At 36.1% G+C, this 20,857-nt stretch overlaps 1 protein-coding gene across 7 annotated transcripts in view; it reads left to right on the top strand.

Moving 5' to 3' along the window:
• The window catches only part of LOC141445665 (DNA-binding protein D-ETS-4-like), a 46,189-nt gene that overhangs the window by 20,305 nt on the left and 5,027 nt on the right, over positions 1–20,857 (top strand). For 3 of the 7 annotated variants that reach the window (XR_012453347.1, XM_074111533.1, XM_074111532.1), the window contains exons 2-4: positions 10,693–11,479; positions 12,070–12,224; positions 17,110–17,248. Coding sequence is in view for 6 of the 7 variants with exons in the window: in XM_074111533.1 (XP_073967634.1) it covers positions 10,693–11,479; positions 12,070–12,224; positions 17,110–17,248 (1,081 nt within the window). In the remaining variant the exon portion in view is untranslated. Of the gene's footprint in view, positions 1–5,426; positions 5,914–9,323; positions 9,366–10,692; positions 11,480–12,069; positions 12,225–17,109; positions 17,249–20,857 lie in introns of those variants that run through there. The other 4 variants (XM_074111538.1, XM_074111536.1, XM_074111537.1 and 1 more) reach the window with 4 other exon arrangements.

Raw genomic sequence — 20,857 nt, 5'->3', positions numbered from 1 at the left:
GACTATCAGAAAATAATGTATTAAATAATGTAGTAATGTGTCACGAATCAAGATGGATAGAAACTTTTTTTTCTGGAGACAATGACGTATATTTTCTTACAGAACGCAAAAAGAGAATAACAAAATTACATGATGTTGAAAATAGCCTGAATGGCTTCGAGAAAAAATGGTACGGCCGTGCCTTTGTTTTTGTTTTGCTCGAAATGGCGGGGGCACGGTAGTGGTATTTCAGATATTTTTTTAAAATTAAAATTACTTAGTAAAGTAAGAAAGAGAGTAGAATAAAAAAGTTTTGAGTGTTTTCTCATTATTTCCAGAGATTTTACTTTATAATTTAACTCTATTAATTAGGTAGGTATTAGGCTGTTGCATAATTATATTAAATATTATACCTACTATTCCACCACGAATGGGGATTTAGTATTTTTATCAGTTTTCTTACTGATAAACATAAGTGAATCACAATGACGTCAAGTGTTGAAGAGATAGAAATTATGAGAAACTTGTTTGGATAACTCATATTACAGTAGAACCCGCTTAAGACGATTTTGAGGGGACCTAGCAAAAAAAAAACGTCTTAACCAGGAAATCGTATTAAACGTAAAAAAATAACTAGTACCTACCTGATTTTTGTTTCTGATTGTTCATCGTAAACTTTTAATATGATCACTTTTTATTCTTGCAGTGATTGCTTTTTTTATTTTTGACATCACTGAACTAAGTTAACACGAATGAAGATAAGAATTTTATACTCACAACAATTGAAACTTAACACAAATAAAATTTAAGTGTAGGTAGGTATACGGTCAGGGACTTTAATTCATGAGCCACCTTGGAACCATTTCACAGTAAACGTCATAGTGACGTCACATTAATTAACAATGAAAAGGTGATGAATTAAAGTCCTTTACCGTACGAACCAATTAGCCGATCGCTTAGTCAGGGGTGGTCAGGGCTACAAACTTGCGAGTAGCTTGACAGGAGGTGTCGCCAGAATCGCGGCCCCTTGCGTAATATTAGTACGACATAGTAGTCCCTTTTTTTCACCAGAATACATAAGTTGGTAACATTGAACGACGATGCAAGGTGGCTAATATAATAATAATTTAGATGGCGTATTAAAACGGGACGCTAGTCGTATTAACCGTGAAAAAATGTATGAAAACAGGCCTAAAATTGCAGGGACCGGCGTAAAATGGCGTATTTAAATTTAATTACACAATAGCAATAAGAGAAGAAGCGATAGATAAATGCACTAATATTTCCTAGTTTAGTTTTTTATTTTTAGACGACCGGATGGCCAAGTGGTTAGAGAACCTGACTACGAAGCTTGAGGTCCCGGGTTCGATTCGCGGCCGGGGCAGATATTTGTATGAATAATACGAATTTTTGTTCTCGGGTCTTGGACGTTTAATATGCATTTAAGTATGTACTTATCGTACCAGTTTATTTATTGACAATTAAGAATAATAAAATAGATAATGCATTAAATAAATAAAAAACTATACTAGACTTAAAAATCTTAGATAAAATAAAAATAAAAACTTAAGACTAAAACAAATTACTTAAAGTGTACCTCTTAGGCAAGGTCCCGAAGATGCTGGCGGCGTTTCCTCTTTGATTAGCTATATAAGTATGTTTATCCGTTGTCTAGTATCCAGTACTGCTTAGTTTGGGACTAGGTCAATTGGTGTCAAGTGTCCCATGATAATATTTATTTATAGTTCACAATATACTATCATAAAAAAGTGAGGTTTTGTTCCTACAATTGACAACGTGTAAAACAACAAATCAAATAAATAATATTCTGTTTTTCTACTAATTACACGTATTTCTTATTAAAACTTAATTTTAGTTTATACCTTCCATTTTAAACTCTGTTTCATATAGTAGAAAATTCAATTTTAAATCATGTGTCACTGTATGTCTGTCTCTTTCTGAATTGTACGGTGCGTAAGAGACGGATTGATACTTTAACAAACTTATCACTTTTGACATTAAAGTAAAATAATCTAGTAAAAAAATGTTTTCATAAAATCAACTAAGTACCTGATTTTAAAAATTACATTCCGTCCTATCTTCCATTTTTACTGGTTTTTACGTTCAATCACTGCAATTTTGTATGAAGGTTGTATTTATGAATGGGTTTTTGTATGACACAATCCAATCGTGAGTCAATGATTCTAAAAACCCTCTTGCATAAGTGAAGTACTGAAAAATAAACGACATTTGCATTTATGTTTACACTAGTAATAGCTATGCTAACTTATACCTACGGCTGGGTTATTCCATCATAATTTATTTATGATGTCGTCTAGACAAAATTTTATAACTTAATGTACGTAAAAGCCTCATAAACAGGAATGTAGATATCCAATTACATTTAATTATTATATTAAAATTCAAACTTACGAATATAGGAATAATAACAATTAATTGTACACCATAATAGTTTTTGCCCGCGACTTCGCTCGCGCAGAATTCATATGTACCTACCTAGTTTTAAACTTTTTTGGTCACACAGGAACCAATACATCCAGAGTATTTAATATTACCCGTATGACAAATTTCATGGAAATCTGTTCAGCAGTTTTTGCGTGACAGAGTAACAAACATCCAAACAAAGATCCATCCATCTTCCCTTTCGCGTTTATAATATAAGTAAGATAAGATAAGAAGATTCACATAATGTTTTGTTTGGTCCAATAATGTTTTCACATATTATTTCTTTCACATATATTAGAAAAAATAATTGCGTTGGCTCCGTTGGCATTTTAAAAAAATCACATTAACAATACGAAAAGTATTATAATTATTAGTAGAAACGTTGGCTTTGGGTTTTCACATTATTATTTCTTTCACATTTTTAATTGCGTTGTGCTTTTAAAATGTTTTAGGAAACTGTAGTTAAGTGTATTGTATTTGATAGAATTTATGTCATTCTTTATTGCAACAATATCGCTGCACTTAGCTTTTGCCCGTTGATGTCTTTTGACGGCGCAACAAAGATTGCAAAGTAATACCAACCTTTGCATTAGCTGTTAAAGTTCAAAATGGATTGCTCCGGCGTCATATAGTTATTACTTTATTATAAAGTGACACATATAACTTAATTAATAGCCGTTTCTCAGACTTATTCGATATTTTCCTTGCAATCCATAAATACTTAATAGGTTATGTTACTAATAGAAAAATGAGTAATACAGAATACATAAACAAGCATTTTCCCACATAAATTACAAGCGTCACACGTGATCTGGGTGTGTAATACAAGCATGTAGGTATGAACGTTACTTACGTACAAAGAGCAGAATATTATCCAGAGGCGTTACTATTTTGTAGTTAGCGCCTTTTGTAACGTCCACCCAGATTGTTATTATCTTTCTGGCTGTAGTACAGTCGTGCTAAGCAGCAGTGCAGCAGCTTTAATTTATAACTTTTTTATTAGTGTTTATTACTCTGCAAAAAAATTCAAGTTTTTACATGACAGCTTTGGTAGAGGGCACTTACAAAATTTGCAAACAAAAGCCTAAAAATATTTCTTTTTATTAATTTCGTCAAGGTGGCCATAATGAAATCTCTATTAACTTAAATGACAGTAAAAATAACTGATCTCATTCAAAACTCTGGGTACCTAAATCTAGCAACACTTGTTTTTTTCGCACCCGCTCACTCTATTATTAGACTATGAATGAAGTGCGGAAGCGGTTGCGTCACTGCGAACAAAAGCCGGCGCAGCGGAAACGTTTACTATAGTACAGCCAAGTATAGTGAGCATGGGGATTACCTGGATCAATGAATGACGGAAGTGATATACCCCAGTCACCTAACACCTTTGCTTTAAGTAAAATCAACATTAATTCAAATAAGCATTTTTTTTCTGGATTAAAATTAGGTCAGGTAATTTGCAAATATACCGTAAACTGCTTCAACTTTGCCCTTTGGCCCCAACATTGCCTGATTCGAATTAGAGTCAATAACTAGCACCCTTCTAGGTTTTTAAACTTTTATCCCCCCGTAATAATAATTCCCGTGTATATAAAAGTTTAAAACCTATAAGAGTGCTAAGTTATCGACTCTAAATCGAATAAGGCAATGTTGGGGCCAGAGGGCAAAGTTGAAGCAGTTTACGGTATTCTTCAATAATCCACCAAAACTTATCACCGCGACAGTAAAATCTTATAAAAAATAATATTTATAAACCGTGTAAAAATCAGGCGAAATTGCTACAAGCTCATTTACTTCACAATTTACTGGTTTTATTTATGTTCTTTGTAACACATGTAAAATCCACTTCTATTTAAAGGAACTTAAAAAAAGGCTTCATATTTTTTTTACCATCTTCCACCACCAAATTTTGGTGGATTCGAAAATATAGGTTATACACGTAAAAGCCGTATTAGCCTTTTATCGAATTATTCCCAAAAAACTGTAGAATGACCAGGCTATACTGACTATAACACTGCTACTATAACTTCCAGTCATGGTGACAGGCCCTGTCTACATCCATCACCTTTGGACTACATATGTACAACTTAGGGATGGGAATCTTCAAAAAACGAGCCTGATTTCTTAAAGGGCCACTCATCCGTAACCCAGCTTATGTTATGGATGTCCATGGGCGGCGGTGATTGCTTTCCATCAGGTGGCCCCTGCTCGTTTGCTGGACATTATTGAATTTATTCGAAGCTTGCTCGCTAATCCTGCCGTGAAGAAGTGCTTGCACTGTTGTGTTTCGGCGTGGAGAGTAAGACCGCCGGTGAAATTACTGGCGCTTGAGGTATCCTATCTTAGGCCTCTAGGTTGGCAACGCATCTGCAATCCCCTGGTGTTCTAGGTGTCTGTGGGCGGTGGTGATCTCTTACCATCAGGAGACCCACTTGCTCGTTTTCCATCCAGTAGAATAAATAAATAAAAAGCTATAAAAATCATGATAAATTTCAAATGTAAAGGGAAATACGGGGAAAGGGAATCAGTAGGTTGTTATTTAAATATTATAATAGACTGCAGTTTTAAAATTAATTTAAGTCACCATAGAGCTGTAGCTAATATAGTTTTTGATCAACTCAAGTATTCTGAGAGCTAGAGTATATATTTATTGGATTAATTAAAGTATTCAAGTACCTTATTGTATGTGTTTTTCGCGAAGTTCGCGAGCACTAGTAAAAAGCTCGCCAAGTGGCAAGCGAGCTTGCTCCTACGTCTCTTTCATTAAAAAAATATGTGACGTTTGTTTTGTCATGCGCTATACTGTTTCCATTAACTTTTCTAACGTAAACATAACGTAAAAAATTTCTTAACAGATAAATAAATTCCTATTTGAACGGAAGCGAACCTCCAATCAAAATTAAATTAGTTTTATGACGTTTGTCGTCCAGTATTATATCGTAGCGTACTTCCCGAGATGACGCAGTTCATTGAGGCCTGCGCCGGCGCTCAGTGGCCGAGTGATCTACCCGCCGCGCAGACGCGGACAAAACTATACTGTCGAGGCCGGCACTGCTCTTGAAATAACAATAAAAAGTATAGCAACACTTTGTGAAATAAAAGCGGGACCAGCGAAGATTTGAACTAAAACACACGAAACGCTTACAAATGGTGAAAGAACACGACGGCGTTTAGTTTTACTCAACAGATGGCGCCTCGCTTATTATTTTGATGATAAGGCAGTGTTTTGTCAAGTAGCCAGTACAGACAAATTTGAAAAAGGCATTCGACGTTGTCTTTTGTTTGGATAGCTACAGCTAGTGTTGTTTTGAGTGAAACAGAGCTATGAGTGATAGCGGTTGAATGACACCGGCCGGCGGACTAACCTCAAATCCAGCCTGACTGATGTTCTGTGAGTGCGTTTATATTTAAAAGTGATACTTATGGAGGGAAGGCAGTACCAAGTGAGTTGAATTTACTCGTTAGGTAAGCTTGAGGAATAGGTACGTTTTATAACTGTTTTCTTTTATCGAATCGTCGAGTTTATAATAAACTAAACCGGGTATCTTTGCTCTATAAATAAACAGTAAAGACTTACATTGTAAACTGCTCGAATTTAAAAGAGCTTTAGTTTAGTAACGTGTAATTTAACTTATCTGTTCGCGACATCTCAGTACAAGACTCGAGTTTTTATAGCCAAATTATGCAAAGATTCTCAGTGTAACACAACTTTTGAGAACGTTTTCATGTTATTTTATGTCACGTAAACTAAATTTCATTATGAAAAGTGTATGTGAAATTCAGTGGTATGAAATGTGACATTATTAGTTGATTGTGTTGAGGTTTATTTTAACGTAATCTTAGTGCAGTTGACCGAATTCCGTGCGTGTGAAAATCCCAAGGTCATGTAAAAATTGTATCAAAAGTTGCGCCTGCGTCTGTATCGATACAATGAACTGACGTCAGCTTTAAGATCGCTTGTTACCGGATCAATAAGCGTGTCCTGAACAAGGGCGGAGGCGGTAAAAAACGCATTTCTCACGATGTCTAAAGTTACTGAAATCGATATATCTACTATTTAAGAACAAAAGCAGTTGTTTCCTGTCAATCAATATTAGTTGCTGTTACCGTTTCCGTTACCGTTTGATTAATAATCAGAATCTCGGAACCGGCTCCAACGATTTCGATGAAATTTGGTATGTGGGGGTTTACAGGGATGCCAAATCGATGAAGCTTGGTCTTATCTCAAAAACGCTTATTGTCGAGTTTTAGCCCGAGCAAAGCTCGGTCGCCCAGGTACTAATCCTGTTACGCCACATCTTGACACCTGCCTATTTGCAACGTATTTTTTGCTCATTGCATAGTTTCCGCGGGATAGCGATAACCGAATTCTACGCGGGCGTAGTCGCATGTACCTAACGGCTAGCCTGTAATAGTACATACATACATACATAAAATCACGCCTCTTTCCCAACGGGGTAGGCAGAGACTACATCCTTCCACTTGCTACGATTCTGGCATACAACTCTCGCTTCCTCTACATTCATCAATCTTTTCATGCATGCACGTCGGTTTAGAGTACTCCTGATCCGACCTTTCTTCAGAACGTCCCCGATTTGATCGTGGTACGTTCGTCTAGGCCTTCCTCTCCCAACGTTCCCATTCATGCTCGTCTTATAGATCTGCTTAGTCAATCTAAGTTATCTTAGTCTGCTGTCTGTAATACTAGTATTACAATAATAATACTAATCCTCAAATAATTCAATCTAAGTGGTTTCCGCGTGCCAGCCGGCGCCAGTTCGAATGAATTCCGCTGATTTACTTACGTATGCAGCCGCACGCGCAACTCGTCTGTCTGTCTTTCATTTTTTGTTAAACTAAACTGCCTAAGGCTAAGGCCAAAAGCGCACGCTTGGCGGTGAACGCTACGGCATTATGTCTACGCGGCGAGCGTAGCTTGAACTCAGTTCGTTGATCGGTTGAGATGCTGACGGCGTAGAATTGAATTGGTTGGTGGTGCAATGTATTGAAGAAATGCCTGCACTTGTCTCGAGCTGATTTTTGTCTTGTTTCTTTGAAAAAAAAAAGCTTTGTGACCATTTTTGCGGGTCATTCCGAAAGTGCTGAGTGAGAGTAGGTATAATAAAATACATGTTAACAGACATTTGCGGCTTATTTATAGTATAACCGTTTCTAATTTTTGGAAATTAGAATTAGAATAGCGTAAAAAAATTATCACTGAAAAATCTTAAAAAATAAAAATTAATTCTATACTGCGTTTAACTACCTATACTTGCATTTTAACTTATCAAATTATCTTTTTAACTTTAACATGAACAATGGCTCATTGCAATAAGTATTGTTTTTAAAGCAAAATTGAAAAAAATATTTAGTAATAAAAAGTATTGAAATAGAACGCATGTTAATAAAATGTAACATTATAGTTCGCCATACCACGCTCAGAAGCTTTAACATCTAAGCTTAGCTTGCGTTAGTTAATCGGTTTTAGCTGGACCGTTAAACCTTGTAATGGCTACTTATCTGTCATTACTAATACAATAGATTCGTGTCTTAGTTTCGATTCCGGGTACTCGGAATTTCTGGTAATAAATAACATTATAAGTAGCTACATTATGTGGGTATTGTTTATAACTTAGAGTACAGAATGACATAAATTTTTACAGACTTTCGCTTTTATGATAAAGTAAATGCGGTAAAACAATAGTAGTCCTATAAACCAAAGATTTCGCTACTCTACCTTAGTCAGTTGTTGTTCCTGACTATAAAGCATGAGGTCCCAGGTTAGTTTGATCCCTAGGGGCAGATAATTACGTATGAAAAATACAAAACGTTTGTTTCGTGTCCTGTGATATTTATAATTAATGCCATTGTTGTATTGTAATATTTAGAAATGGATATGTTTCGAGATAAAATACATTTCTAATGTACCATTTTGTCACTACTAACAATACTTAATACTTTTTATCAATACTAACATCCAAGTTTCGAGTCAATCATCATCGAATTGGTTGCTCATATAGTTGTAAGAAGTGAAGCTGGTGTAAGGGTATAAAAAAATCGTACAAATCAAATCTTAGAACTATAGCATATACTTTTGACTGTCTCATATATGCGAGTAAAGTATCAACAGCCGATTGTCTTGACAACTTGTATAACATTTGAGAGCGATCAACTCTTTTTTTGCTTAGGTTGGCAAGAAAAAGCCATGTGTTTGGGTAATGTAAATAAACGCATATTCTGAGAAATCGACGTAGAGACACACCAATCGGTTTAATGACTTTGAAGCACATATTACGTCATCGCTTCAGTTACGAAGCGTAGTTTTTGTGTACAACCAAATAAAAAACCTCTTGCACGTGAAATAAATACTAAAATAACCTACAGAAAAATGTTATTTACGAATCTGGACAGTCAAATTGGAAATCTGGAATGTCAACTTTACCTACTGCTGTCTTAAGGTTAAAAGGCGGTATATCTAATGCAAAATGTCTAAACAATAGTATAAATAAACCAAAAGTGGTATTTTTTCGAGGTAATGCCTTTTTCCAGAAGAGGGCAGTAGTTTTTTTACTTTAAACATCTATTAACACTTTACAATATCATTCAAAATTTTTCATTGTAGATCTTCTATGGATATAGTAGTCCATTGTAATCAACTCGATATTACAGGATTAATCAACGTATACACACATCTTCCAGTAGCTAGAAACTTGAATTCTTGTTCTATATTCCCACGTTACAATCAATCATGACAATTGTCTCGCTATTACAATAGATTTTCATACAAAAACTGGCATGGAAATGAAGGGAAGCTGTTTTCCTGTTCTGACTGGTATGACCGCTTCATTTTCGACCTTTCTGTGTTAGTGTGGTGTTAGTCTTTGGACATGATGGGTCTATGCCTGTCTTTGCTTAACGTAAGTTTTTAAAATTAAACTGGATTCACATTTATTCCAATTGGAATATTTCAATAATTTTTTTTTTCAGACATTGTCCATAATTGTCGGTAATAGCTTATTCTATGTTAGATAAAATTAAATAAAAGCAAAGAAATCAATCAAAAATAATCAAATCACATTAAATGAAATTAAATTGAATGTAATGATTGTTTTTTTAAATAAATATTGCTCTGTCCACTGTACGGAAAAAAAATCTAGAAAATAAAATATGATAGGTAATGGTGGATGAACGATGACAGCGCGAATCCCAGCAGAGAGAAATTATATTAAAGTATAAAATAAAATTTCGCGAAAAATATTTTTATCAGTCATGTTTCAGTGCTTTATTACTAGATAGTCCACTCTATTCTATGAATAATCTATGTATTTTCGTTGTGTATTTTCATTAGCTTCTAAAAAATAAATAAATTCTAAACAGTAGGAAGTCGTTTTTACACAACACGTTAATTCGAACAAAACAAATAGGGACGGCATCACATTTAACCGTCAGTTAACACTTATCAATGGATGGTGAAACAGTCCCTTAATATCTACATTTGTTTTTTTGCATGTCATTTTTTTATCTCATATCAATTCGGCGTCAATGTTTTTAACTTGAATTTAGATAAGCTTCCAAATATTATTTGCCAACGTGAATTATTTTAGGATAAAATTTGCTTTATCCAGCACACCACTTTAAAATCTAGGCGTGTTTCAACACTCATCATAAATTTTCAACAAACAATTGGATCTAAATATAATTTTTCGCTTCTCAGACAATGTTTTCTTTAACGCATCTGGCGATACATCAATGTACCTTGACGTCATTACGACATGATCTAATCTGTGACGTTTTTTAAAAAAATGACATGATAGCATCAACACTATGGTATTTACCAGGCCTGGGGCTTGGTAATAACTGATGACTGATGAGTTGATGACACTTATTAATATGACAATGTGATGATAAAAACGAAGTAAGCGAAAATTTATCAGCACGGGGTCGTTTGAGGTCTAACGTTGTTATCTAAATGTGACAAATTCGTCTTCCTTTAAAAAGGAAATTTTTGAACAATGTTATCACAGTTTACTATCATGCAAAGGCACCAAAAATTGTGTTAAGCATTATTACAGTAATTTTAATTGGAGCTATTTTTATTTTAAAGCACAAATGTGGATGACGCAGAACCATGATGTTTTAAAAGCTCTTTTTAATATGTCAGTCAACTCTATCATAGCTGTCGAAGCGTTGATATTGAAGTAGCAGTTATCATCAATATCTAATTGGTCCTTTCTTTGTCCGCAGATGCCACAGACCGTCCCCCGGTCCGGCTTGAGCCCGCCGTCCGCGTCACAGGGCGAGCGCGCCGTCCCCGCATCCCCCGTGGATCTACATCATCTGCTGCGCTTCCTCGGCGCCGCCTCCCCCCCAGAACCCATGCTACACTCCCCGTCCTCACATACCAAACCCCCACCACCATACCCAGAAGACAACAACTTTCTCGAGCGCCTGTATGACTTCGAAGGATATCCCACACCATCCCCATCCTCAGACGAAGGCTCAATACCCACAGTAGCACTCCACCCTCCTTCACCTTACAGCTCTCTATCATACAACTCCCCCTTAGTTTACATCAAGGAAGAACCCAATAGATTATCAGTACCCGAGTTCGCTTCCCCTTATCCCCTCTCCCCTTCTGGATCCTGTGCCTCATACGGCAGCAGTCAGACTTACTACTCTTCACCTGTACCTCAGCATGAAGAGTACATCGACATCGAAGAACTGTTGAAAGAGAATCAAATACTCCAGGAAAGCATTCAAACAAATTACATCACACCTAAAATTGAGATTGAAGAGCCCAGAGATCACGTACTTTTAAGGTCAGCCCTCGAGGACACATCCTTCCAGAAGAGATTAAACCTGAGGCCTATTCCTTTGGAGCTGGCGACCGTAAAAATGGAGGAAAGCAGCGGCGGCACTGGTTCAGAAGAGACATTGGTCAATCCAGACATCGACAGAGTGTTATCAATGGCCATCGAACAGTCAAAGAGAGATGTGGATGACACCTGCTCCGTACTCGGAATCTCACCTGGTGAGTCTTAATCTGTGTCTTCTCTCGATGATGTAAAATGCGTATTAATAAATACCGACCACAATCGTGTACGTAAATGGAACAGGCATGAAAATTATGCGCTAACACTTGTTAGACGATCATTAGTGACGTCATATCGACGCGGTAAAAAATATATTTCCACGTAGTGACCATGTTAGCTACTGCTTAAGCACACAACGATTATAAATATAAATGGTTTCTCAGAACATGGCGTCGGTTACGTAAGCTGTCAACTGTCTATTAGAGCTACTAGATCGAGTCGATAATTAACTGAACTGAGGCCTCGAATCGATTATAGTTTTGTGATAAACGACAAAAAGCACTCCATTAACAGAATCTTTTACCAACGATGATGTCAATATGGTTGTTATTAATTTTTTTTTTTTTAAATACGTAGTAAAGCACACTGTTATAAGACTTTTAAATAAAATATTACCTCATACAATAATCCATCTAGACGATTATAAAAATTACATTAAACGAAACAGGAGCTATTTAGAAAAACTTGAGCTGCATCTTTTCCAAATAAGTTTGAATGCCTTACTGAATCAGAAAATTTCTTTGTCCAGATCCAATGCTCTGGAATACCGAGAACGTGAAGTCTTGGGTGATGTTCACACTGCAGACCTTCAACTTGCCGATGGTACCCACGGAGTACTTCGCGATGGACGGTGCGGCGCTAATGGCCCTCACTGAAGAAGATTTCGTTCAAAGAGCACCGCAGGTGAGGAAGGGAATGTTGTAGATAAACATAAGGTTTTGGATGGTAGCAACCTAAAAAAGGCTCCTCTTGTAGGTAATTTAAGGTATACTTATAGAAGAGTTGATGTTTCAAATGAGAAAGGTAACATCTGTTTCATTACAGTTATTTATATTTAAATGCAAAATGTATCTATACGAACGTACCAACTGCCTCATTCAATTCAAATCAAAACATTTGTTACTTACATCTTTATAACAGATTTCAAAAAACGAGGAGGTTATCAATACGATTTTTTGTGAGCTACTTTCAGTCTTTGTAAATTCTAGACAAAGTCATGGTTCATGACAATTCTTCCCACATTAATTAATTTAAATTTAGGTGAACGACCACTGTGTCAGTTTGGTTGCCACGGTCTTTTAACTCATCACTTGAAACTACGTTAAGGATAACAAAAGCTGTCTTAACATAAAATTTAACAACGTAAGCTATTAATTAAACACATTTGGGTGGCATCTCTAGCAATCAGTGGGTTGACCCCAAGGCCATAGGGCGTGACGCTCGGTCCAAAGTCTTTAATAATATCACCACTATCAACTACTTAGCGATCAGCGTCACGGCTAACTTGCATTCCTTCGTATTTATTATTGGTTTTTGTTTTTTTCTTTATTCTCATCAATATTTTCTTATTTTATCTTGAGAGCGGGAGATAAACAAAAATGATGTAAAGATTATGATCTCTTATCATGTCACTTGATTTGTGATTGTAAAAAAAACAAGTAAAGAGTTATTCGCTGTTAGCCATAAGGCAAACTTAGTACCAATGCCGTCAATCATGAAAAAATAAACACTAAGTTCAGGACCCAGTTTACGTGAAGTAAGTACTGGAGTCGCTGTTTGAGCATGTCTCAATGAGGGCTATCGCGTATGAATTCGCCACTAGAGGCGCTAGTGTAGCGTGAGGTCTCCGAAATGTCAAATCTCATAGTTTTGGGTGAGCTACGCGGGTTTATTTATAATTAGAATACTTTTGTCAATATTTTGCAATATCTGAAATTAATTATGGCAAATATGCGTTCCGGGGCAATGAATGTCTGTGTTTTGAGACAGTTTTGTCTTTCGGAAACCTTTGTCCTCCCTTTTTTCCGAACAAAACGGGGACTATGCAACACTGTGGCATGCTCGATATTTTTATGGTACGGTTTTAAGGTGTATTAGATATGATTTTGATCTAAACTTTGTTTTCACGTCCATAATAACAGACATTGAAAGCCATACTTAAAACCTCACGCAACAGTGCGCCATCTAGTGAGACAAAAAACGATAGCCCTCAATAGATCCACGAGTGGGTCATGACATGACCCATATTTTGAAATTCCTTGCCTTGGTCCTGAGATTTGATTCATTCAACAGTAAATTCAAAAACCTCTAAAAAATTAAATCATCATCATCATCATCCTAGCCTATATACGTCCCACTGCTGTGCACAGGCCTCCTCTCAGAACAAGAGGGCTTGGGCCGTATTTCCCACGCGGACCCAGTGCGGATTGGGAACTTCACACGCACCATTGAATTGCTTCGCAGTAAAAATTAAATGCTGATTTATTTATTATTAGTAATCAATTAAACAGGGAGTCCAACAGTCTATATTTTAAACACGTTCTTAAGATAAGTTGGTAAGTTTAGTGGCTATTTCACCAACTACTTATGACTTCTAATTTACCAACTTACACAATTTAACCCACGGAATTGTGATTAATTAAAAATGCATTAAACCGCACGTGAAAAAACGATACTGCCACGTATCTTGCTGTTTATAAACAAAACTATTTAGCCCATGCGCAATAGACATTAAGAATTTTATCATCGAAGTTGACGAAAATATTTGATCTACTTTAATACTGATAAAAGGGTCAATGCAGGCAATAATATTCTTTGTGTTATTGATTGTAGGTAATATGTAAGTACTTGCTGTCATTACTTGTAATGTTTGAACAATATTGGATATTAAAACAACCACATGGTTACTCTTAATATTGAAACCAATAACTCCATGTGAAAGTTTATCTAATTTGACATACTCATCACATCTCCATACCCTATCAAGATAATTCACTTACTACTCATAAACGATGAAACACCCTCACTAATTGCATGCATAGTACTTATAGGGAATACGCTTACGCAATCACAATCAAGGCGCTTTTATGACAACGGATCTGCCTAGCTTTTATGATACTAAACCAAACTAACTTCACTGAATATGGATCATTAATTCGCGCCGCCCCATAAACCGAAGCCAAGATGCTTTAGATCATCACCCGTTACAGTAATTGCTTCCTAATATTTTTTGCTTGCGGTTAGCTTACATCTCTCGTTGCCAACCGGGCTTCGTCGCGAATGACATTTGAACTGTGTGATTTTGACTGTTTCAATTTTCAATCATTGAGGCAGTCAGTACTAAAATTAAACTGTGATAATATAGGTATTCAATATTTTTTAAAGTTGTTCCTGTAACATAATAATTCTTACATTTATTTTATAATACTTTAGTAAAAAAAACTTTTTACATCATTTTTGGTCAAGCTCTTTGGATTCCAGTAATTTTTCATTACAATCTCGGTTACATACATATTTTTCTGTTGCTATCTTATTGGCTTCACGTTTAATTGCAGCTTGTTTACCTCCATAACTTGACATTTCATCAAATTCTTATATAATTATAATTACAATCACGGATTGTCAGTAATTTTTTGGGCCGAGTCGGGTTCTAGTTGACGCAACGCTGCTGCGGGTGACTGTCCCGGTTTCGTTACGTCACTCTCGAGGAAATCCGTTAAGGAAATCGGGCGGTATTATGCAAGGTGGTTACGCTGTTTGTTTTTAAGCTGTTACACATTATACTCGTAGACACATGAGGAAAAAAATTTAGAAAAATGGGGCTGAAATCGAAAATGCGGTTGGTACCAGTGGTTTATTCTAAATATTGAAAATTTGTTTAAGACAGATAAAGAAATTGGCTTTTATTTACACAAAATAGCGAAGAACTAACTGATAATGATAATAATCGACATTTGTCAACGCTGCAAAGTCCACTGTGAAAACTGATAAAAATAATTAAAATAGATATAAGTCGCTAAGAGGCCAAGTTTACAGGTGCTAGGCAGAAACATTTTATAGGTAAACTGTATTTGATACTTACATAAAATCCAATCAGATACAATAATCTACAAAAAATAATTTTCAAACGACTCCCAGTTGACATAAAAAACTAGTGTGAAATGTTCTAGGAACAAAATAAAGAAGTGCAAAATTGACCAACTGAATAAGTTGAAATCAACCTCAAACGAAAATGATCTTACAAGAGGAGCGAAATATGGTCAGATTCTATGGAGGTGTATTCTACAAGCTGTATTTTTCATTTGTTTTCCAAAAAAATAATTACAAAAGTCTCTCGGTCGGTATACAGTACATGTGTTATGATTGAATCTATGGGGCGAGATCTTACGATTTGGATAACTGCCAGACAATATACATTTTGCTAAGGGCACCAGAACCGATTAAAACCGGAATGTCAAGCCCTCATCGGCCAGCTAAAGAGGCCACTTAGCAGGTGTAAAACAAAACAAAACAACTGGCTCAAAACATTACGTAACCGAGTCGAGCAAGTAGCCCGAAAGACGCGGCTAATCGTTAAGTACTCGCTCAAGTGCGCGTAGCGGCGAACTTTCTCTGACGATGAAAGTCGGCGAGTAGCCCCGCCAGTATAGATGATTTGAACATCCCAACCAAACACAATATACCTAAAGTTTATAGCCAGATGCATTGTTGTCCTGTCGCACTTAGAAACACCAATTATGTTAGCGTCAACATTTAGTAACGTTACTAAGCTGTACAAATTTCTTGCGGAAAATCGACAGTATAAGGATTTCACGAGTACATATTTATTGATGTACCTATGTAAGTGAAGTGAATTTTTGGTGGTTCAATCAGCCAATACAAAATTCCATGACAACTACATTACATAATTTACATGTGTAATTAGAGAAAAAAAATTGACAAAATAAAAATCCATTCTAATAGTTCTCCTCTGTTATTCTTCTGTTACAAGGCAAGTATTCGTTAGTTTAGGATTTTTTTACAAAAACCTGTAATTTTGCTAAAACCATGCCGTTCACAGTAGCTACAGTCACACAATTATATCTCACTCAGCAATTACTAGCAATATGAATGCAACTCTTACTAAAGTATGTCAGTAGTTAAGTAGCTGAGCATTACTTAAGAACTACCGACACTCGCGACTGTTAAGCAGGCATTAAACAGCCTTTTAAACTGTTTGAGCATCGCAATTAGCCTGTCAATAGAGCTTGAATAAACCGTTATAATATTTGTAGTACCTACTGTACCTACACGCCAAGCTTATAAGCCAGGAATGGCCCGACTAGTTTTGATCTTTTCGGAAAATATTTTACGTAGGTGAGTGAGTAGGCAAGTTTTTTTTTTAATTATAAGACGGGGGCAAAGAAGATGCGGGTCATCTGATGGGAATTGATCATCACCACAAATGAGTCGCAACAACTTAAGGAGAATCATTGGTTTGTTGCTGGACCTTAAAATAAAGTATAAGCTCTTTTCTTGAAAGCCCCTATATGTCATAGTTGTCATACCCTTCAGAGGTCCACCATATCCATCCATCCATCCATCCCAGCCTATATACATCCCACTGCTGGGCACAGGCCTCCTCTCATAACAAGAGGACTTGGGCCATAGTACCCACGCGGGCCATATATATATTAAAAAAAAAACTGTCAGTGCAAATAGAATCTAATTGTTTCGGGAATAAAGTCATTGTAATTATCAAGTAGATGACATTTTTAAACGTAATTCACTCTTGTTCTGTTTGTTGCAGGCCGGTAGCACTTTGTACGCCCAGCTGGAGATCTGGAAAGCGGCGCGACACGAGGTGTGGCGGCCGACGGCGTGGTCGGAGCCGCAGCCGTCGCCGGCGCCGGCGCAGGCGCCGCCGTCAGCTGACGACATGAGCGAAGGTATGCGAAGTAGCAGAAAGTTCATCACCATATCAGCCGTGGGACGTACAATACAATACAATACTCTTTATTGTACACCAGAAATAGTAAGCGATACAGAAAACAGGTACACAGAGAGAAAATTACAAGGTAAGGAATAGGCGGCCTTATCGATTAAGAAAACACACACACACACACACACACACACACACACACACACCATAGACCGCCAGTTGCTTCAGTTGGAAACGGCTTGCATCTGAACCTGCGGGTTTAAGGTCATCCCGTCCACCTCGTTGGTGGACGTCCTGGGCTACGCTTGCCGATCCGCGGTCTCCATTCGAGAACTTTTCGGCTCGAACGGCCACCTTTTCTACGTGATATATGGCCTGTTGGTATGTATGTATTTAAGCCCTTTATTGTGCAAAATAAAGAAATTCATATTTTACAACCGTTGAGATACGAGAACATGTACCAGAACAACACATTCTTAATAACACACTTAAGTATTTAATAACTAGCCCGTTACCCGTGACTCCGTCCACGTAGAATTCGGTTTTCACTATCCCGCTGGAACTATTAAATTTTCCAGGATAAAAACTATCCTATGTCCTTCCCAGGGACTCGTAACTATCTGTATACTAAATTTGTATCTAAATCGGTTCAGCGGTTTAGACTTGATGAAGTAAAAAAAATAAACAAACAAACAGACCTACAAACTTTCGCATTTATTATATTAGTGGGAGTGGGATGTGTATCAACCTAATTAAAACTTAATTATTATCAGAGAAGCCACTTGTTACAAAAAAGTGACGAGCCATAAACAGAGCTTAGCTCAGCGTACACACATACCAGCTGCACGGAGCGAAGCGGGTCGCGAATTGTATAAAAAGTGGAAAAAGTAGCCAACGGTCTATCTTGTATCGAATGCAATCTGGCACGGCAATGCATCAGGCGAGTCGCGTGCATTGTGTACAACCGTTAGCCGACGCCACAACTTAGTGAAACAGAGAGTTCACTAAAAAAAACCGCATCGAAACTTGGCAGTCGTAAGACAGGCTGCAGGTATCACGACAAAAATGACGTGGCTAAAGTATCGTAGCTAAAAAAAATGTGTCATGTTTAGTAAGTAGTGGATTTATCTAGAAAGTTCATAAGAAGACAAGTAGTTTAAAAAACGTTCAACATATTATGACATCTGCAAATAATCAGCGTAGTTTACTGACCTAGTACCGACTGCTCCTGAAAATACACTGAAATAGGTACTTATAAATATACTTAGGTACAAAAATGCAAAAGCAATTATTTAACCTCGACTCATACTTTCAGGACCATTTTCGGTCACTACAAGCATCTAATATATTTCGCTCATAGTGACCAGGCTACGTTAATCTGTGCGATATACTATGTGCGGCCCACATACAGTGGATGCTGGAGACAAACAAGCCAATGATATATGATCGAGAATCTCCAAATAACTTTTAGTCAATGGGGATTATATATAAACTAAACCCTGATTTTGTTGAGATAAATGAGAAAACTCAAAGAAAAACCAAAAAGTTTAGAGTAATAGTTGATTATGTCAATGTTACTACGAAAATTACACTTTAAAAAAAGATTAATGTTAACATAAAAATAAAAATGACAGAACCAGAAGAATCTGAAAGTAATTTACAAAATAAAGGAAGTAGCATGCACTTAATTTTTACAACATTGATGGACCAGTTTAATAACAAGATAAAACTACCAGAACCAAATGAAATTTAAGATGATGTTTTGTACTAAATAATATTGCTGTTGGAGATAGTAAAAAATACTGAGTAGATGTTATCAATGGACCATTACTAACAAGGCGTTAGATAGTAGCACAGGAAATAGCTGTCAATTATCTGGTCAAATCATATGTGTATCCATTTGTATGGGTGATAAATGATAATAAAGTTAAAGGAATAAGCAAAACAACCAATCGTATTTGCTTCGACGTAGTTGGGTGAAAAATAAAGCGTGTAATGATTTGTAGAACTTGGACAAGTTTTAATCAACATTGCAGCTAAAAGTGACAAAAACCACATAATAAACGTGAAAACAAGATATAAAAAGAAAGCTGATTATAAAATAGGTACTTACTTGATGTGAATTAAAACTAAGGAGATAACTTAGTTTATAGGAATATTTTTATGGCATGAAATATTTATTATAATTAGTGGTGTTATCGGTAAATTAGTCAAATCAAACTGTCAAACAATCAGCAGGTTATCTCTTTCCAACGAACTGGCTAAAGAAAACGTTGAATCGAAAACCATTAAAAATGCCATACACGATCGAGGTCACCAAGTAAAGCTTTATTGCATTTACACAAAAGCATTTGTCGTACTCAATTAGATATTTTACATTCTACTACTACGACTAGTCCACCTCTGGCTTATGTAAATTACATTTATAGTAGACTAGATTTAAATTCAGGTATTATCAGATAACATTACTTTATGGCATTAATAACGTCGTGAAATATTATAAGATTATTGATATTATTTTTTATTTTTTTTAATTTTATTGCCACCTGTATTCTACAGTTTAACACGTGAACATGACATGATTTAGTTATTGACAAACGTAATTGTTCAGTTTCACGTCTTAAATTAAATTTGACAACAATTAACTTAAATTCATTGACAACATATTTTTGATAATTTAATGTTAATTTGACATCTATGGCTACTACTCAGTAGTTAATTATTAGTGACAGTTTTTTATAATTGAAACTTAATTTTGAGAAGAATTTTACATCTAAAGATGGCTACTACTCCAATAAATTAGTCACAGTAATAGTATTAGTGGCAGTATTTATAATCAATATATGAGTAAGAACGACATTAAAGTTAGAAGGAGTTTTCAATAATATAAACCAAGTCACCCATTTCATTTATCAATAACAAATTATAATCAATATAAGATTTGTCCAGAGATTCAATTGGCCTACTCCGAGACATCTTCGATTTAATTTTCATTACATCTGAAAATATAATGAGCTGTGTACGGTCCCTGTCAACGCCGCGCCTACAACAGTTAAACCATCCATCACCCCCACTGGATACCACTTGTCATCCTGAGCTAGGAACCCATATACGTCAAGTCGAGTTTTTGTACCATTTCCCGCCGACCCACTCAGCACACTGACTTACAAGGTCACGACGAGACTTGTAAAAAAATGCTATATTACTGGTAGCTGCGACTCGAGTACAATGGTTTAGTTTGGGGTTGATACAAATGTCAGTATTTCAATTATAAATCTCCTCGAAAAGCTTCAAGGTTTTCGAAAGTTATAAAGTTTGAATTGTGAGATTTTGGTTTAATCTCAAATCGTTTGGAGCTTGCTATTTTATCCAATCTTTCTTATTTAAAAACCGGCCAAGAGCGTGTCGGACACGCCCAAAATAGGGTTCCGTAGCCATTACGAAAAAACGAAGTAATATTTTTCTGAGGGTTTCGTATTTTATACGGAATCTTCCAAGTTTAGGTATATTTTATACCTTGGGCTGCTATTTACTCATAAATTACTAATAATTCTCAAGCAAACTTAGCCGTTATAGTTTTCCTGGAAAGTTTGATATACTTACTACCATCCTGAAT

The sequence above is a fragment of the Choristoneura fumiferana genome, chromosome 2, assembly GCF_025370935.1.
Source record: "Choristoneura fumiferana chromosome 2, NRCan_CFum_1, whole genome shotgun sequence".
In the NCBI taxonomy this organism is placed as follows: Eukaryota; Metazoa; Arthropoda; class Insecta; order Lepidoptera; family Tortricidae; genus Choristoneura; species Choristoneura fumiferana.
Note: the sequence above shows the minus strand (reverse complement) of the source record. Positions and strands in the feature narration are given on the sequence as shown.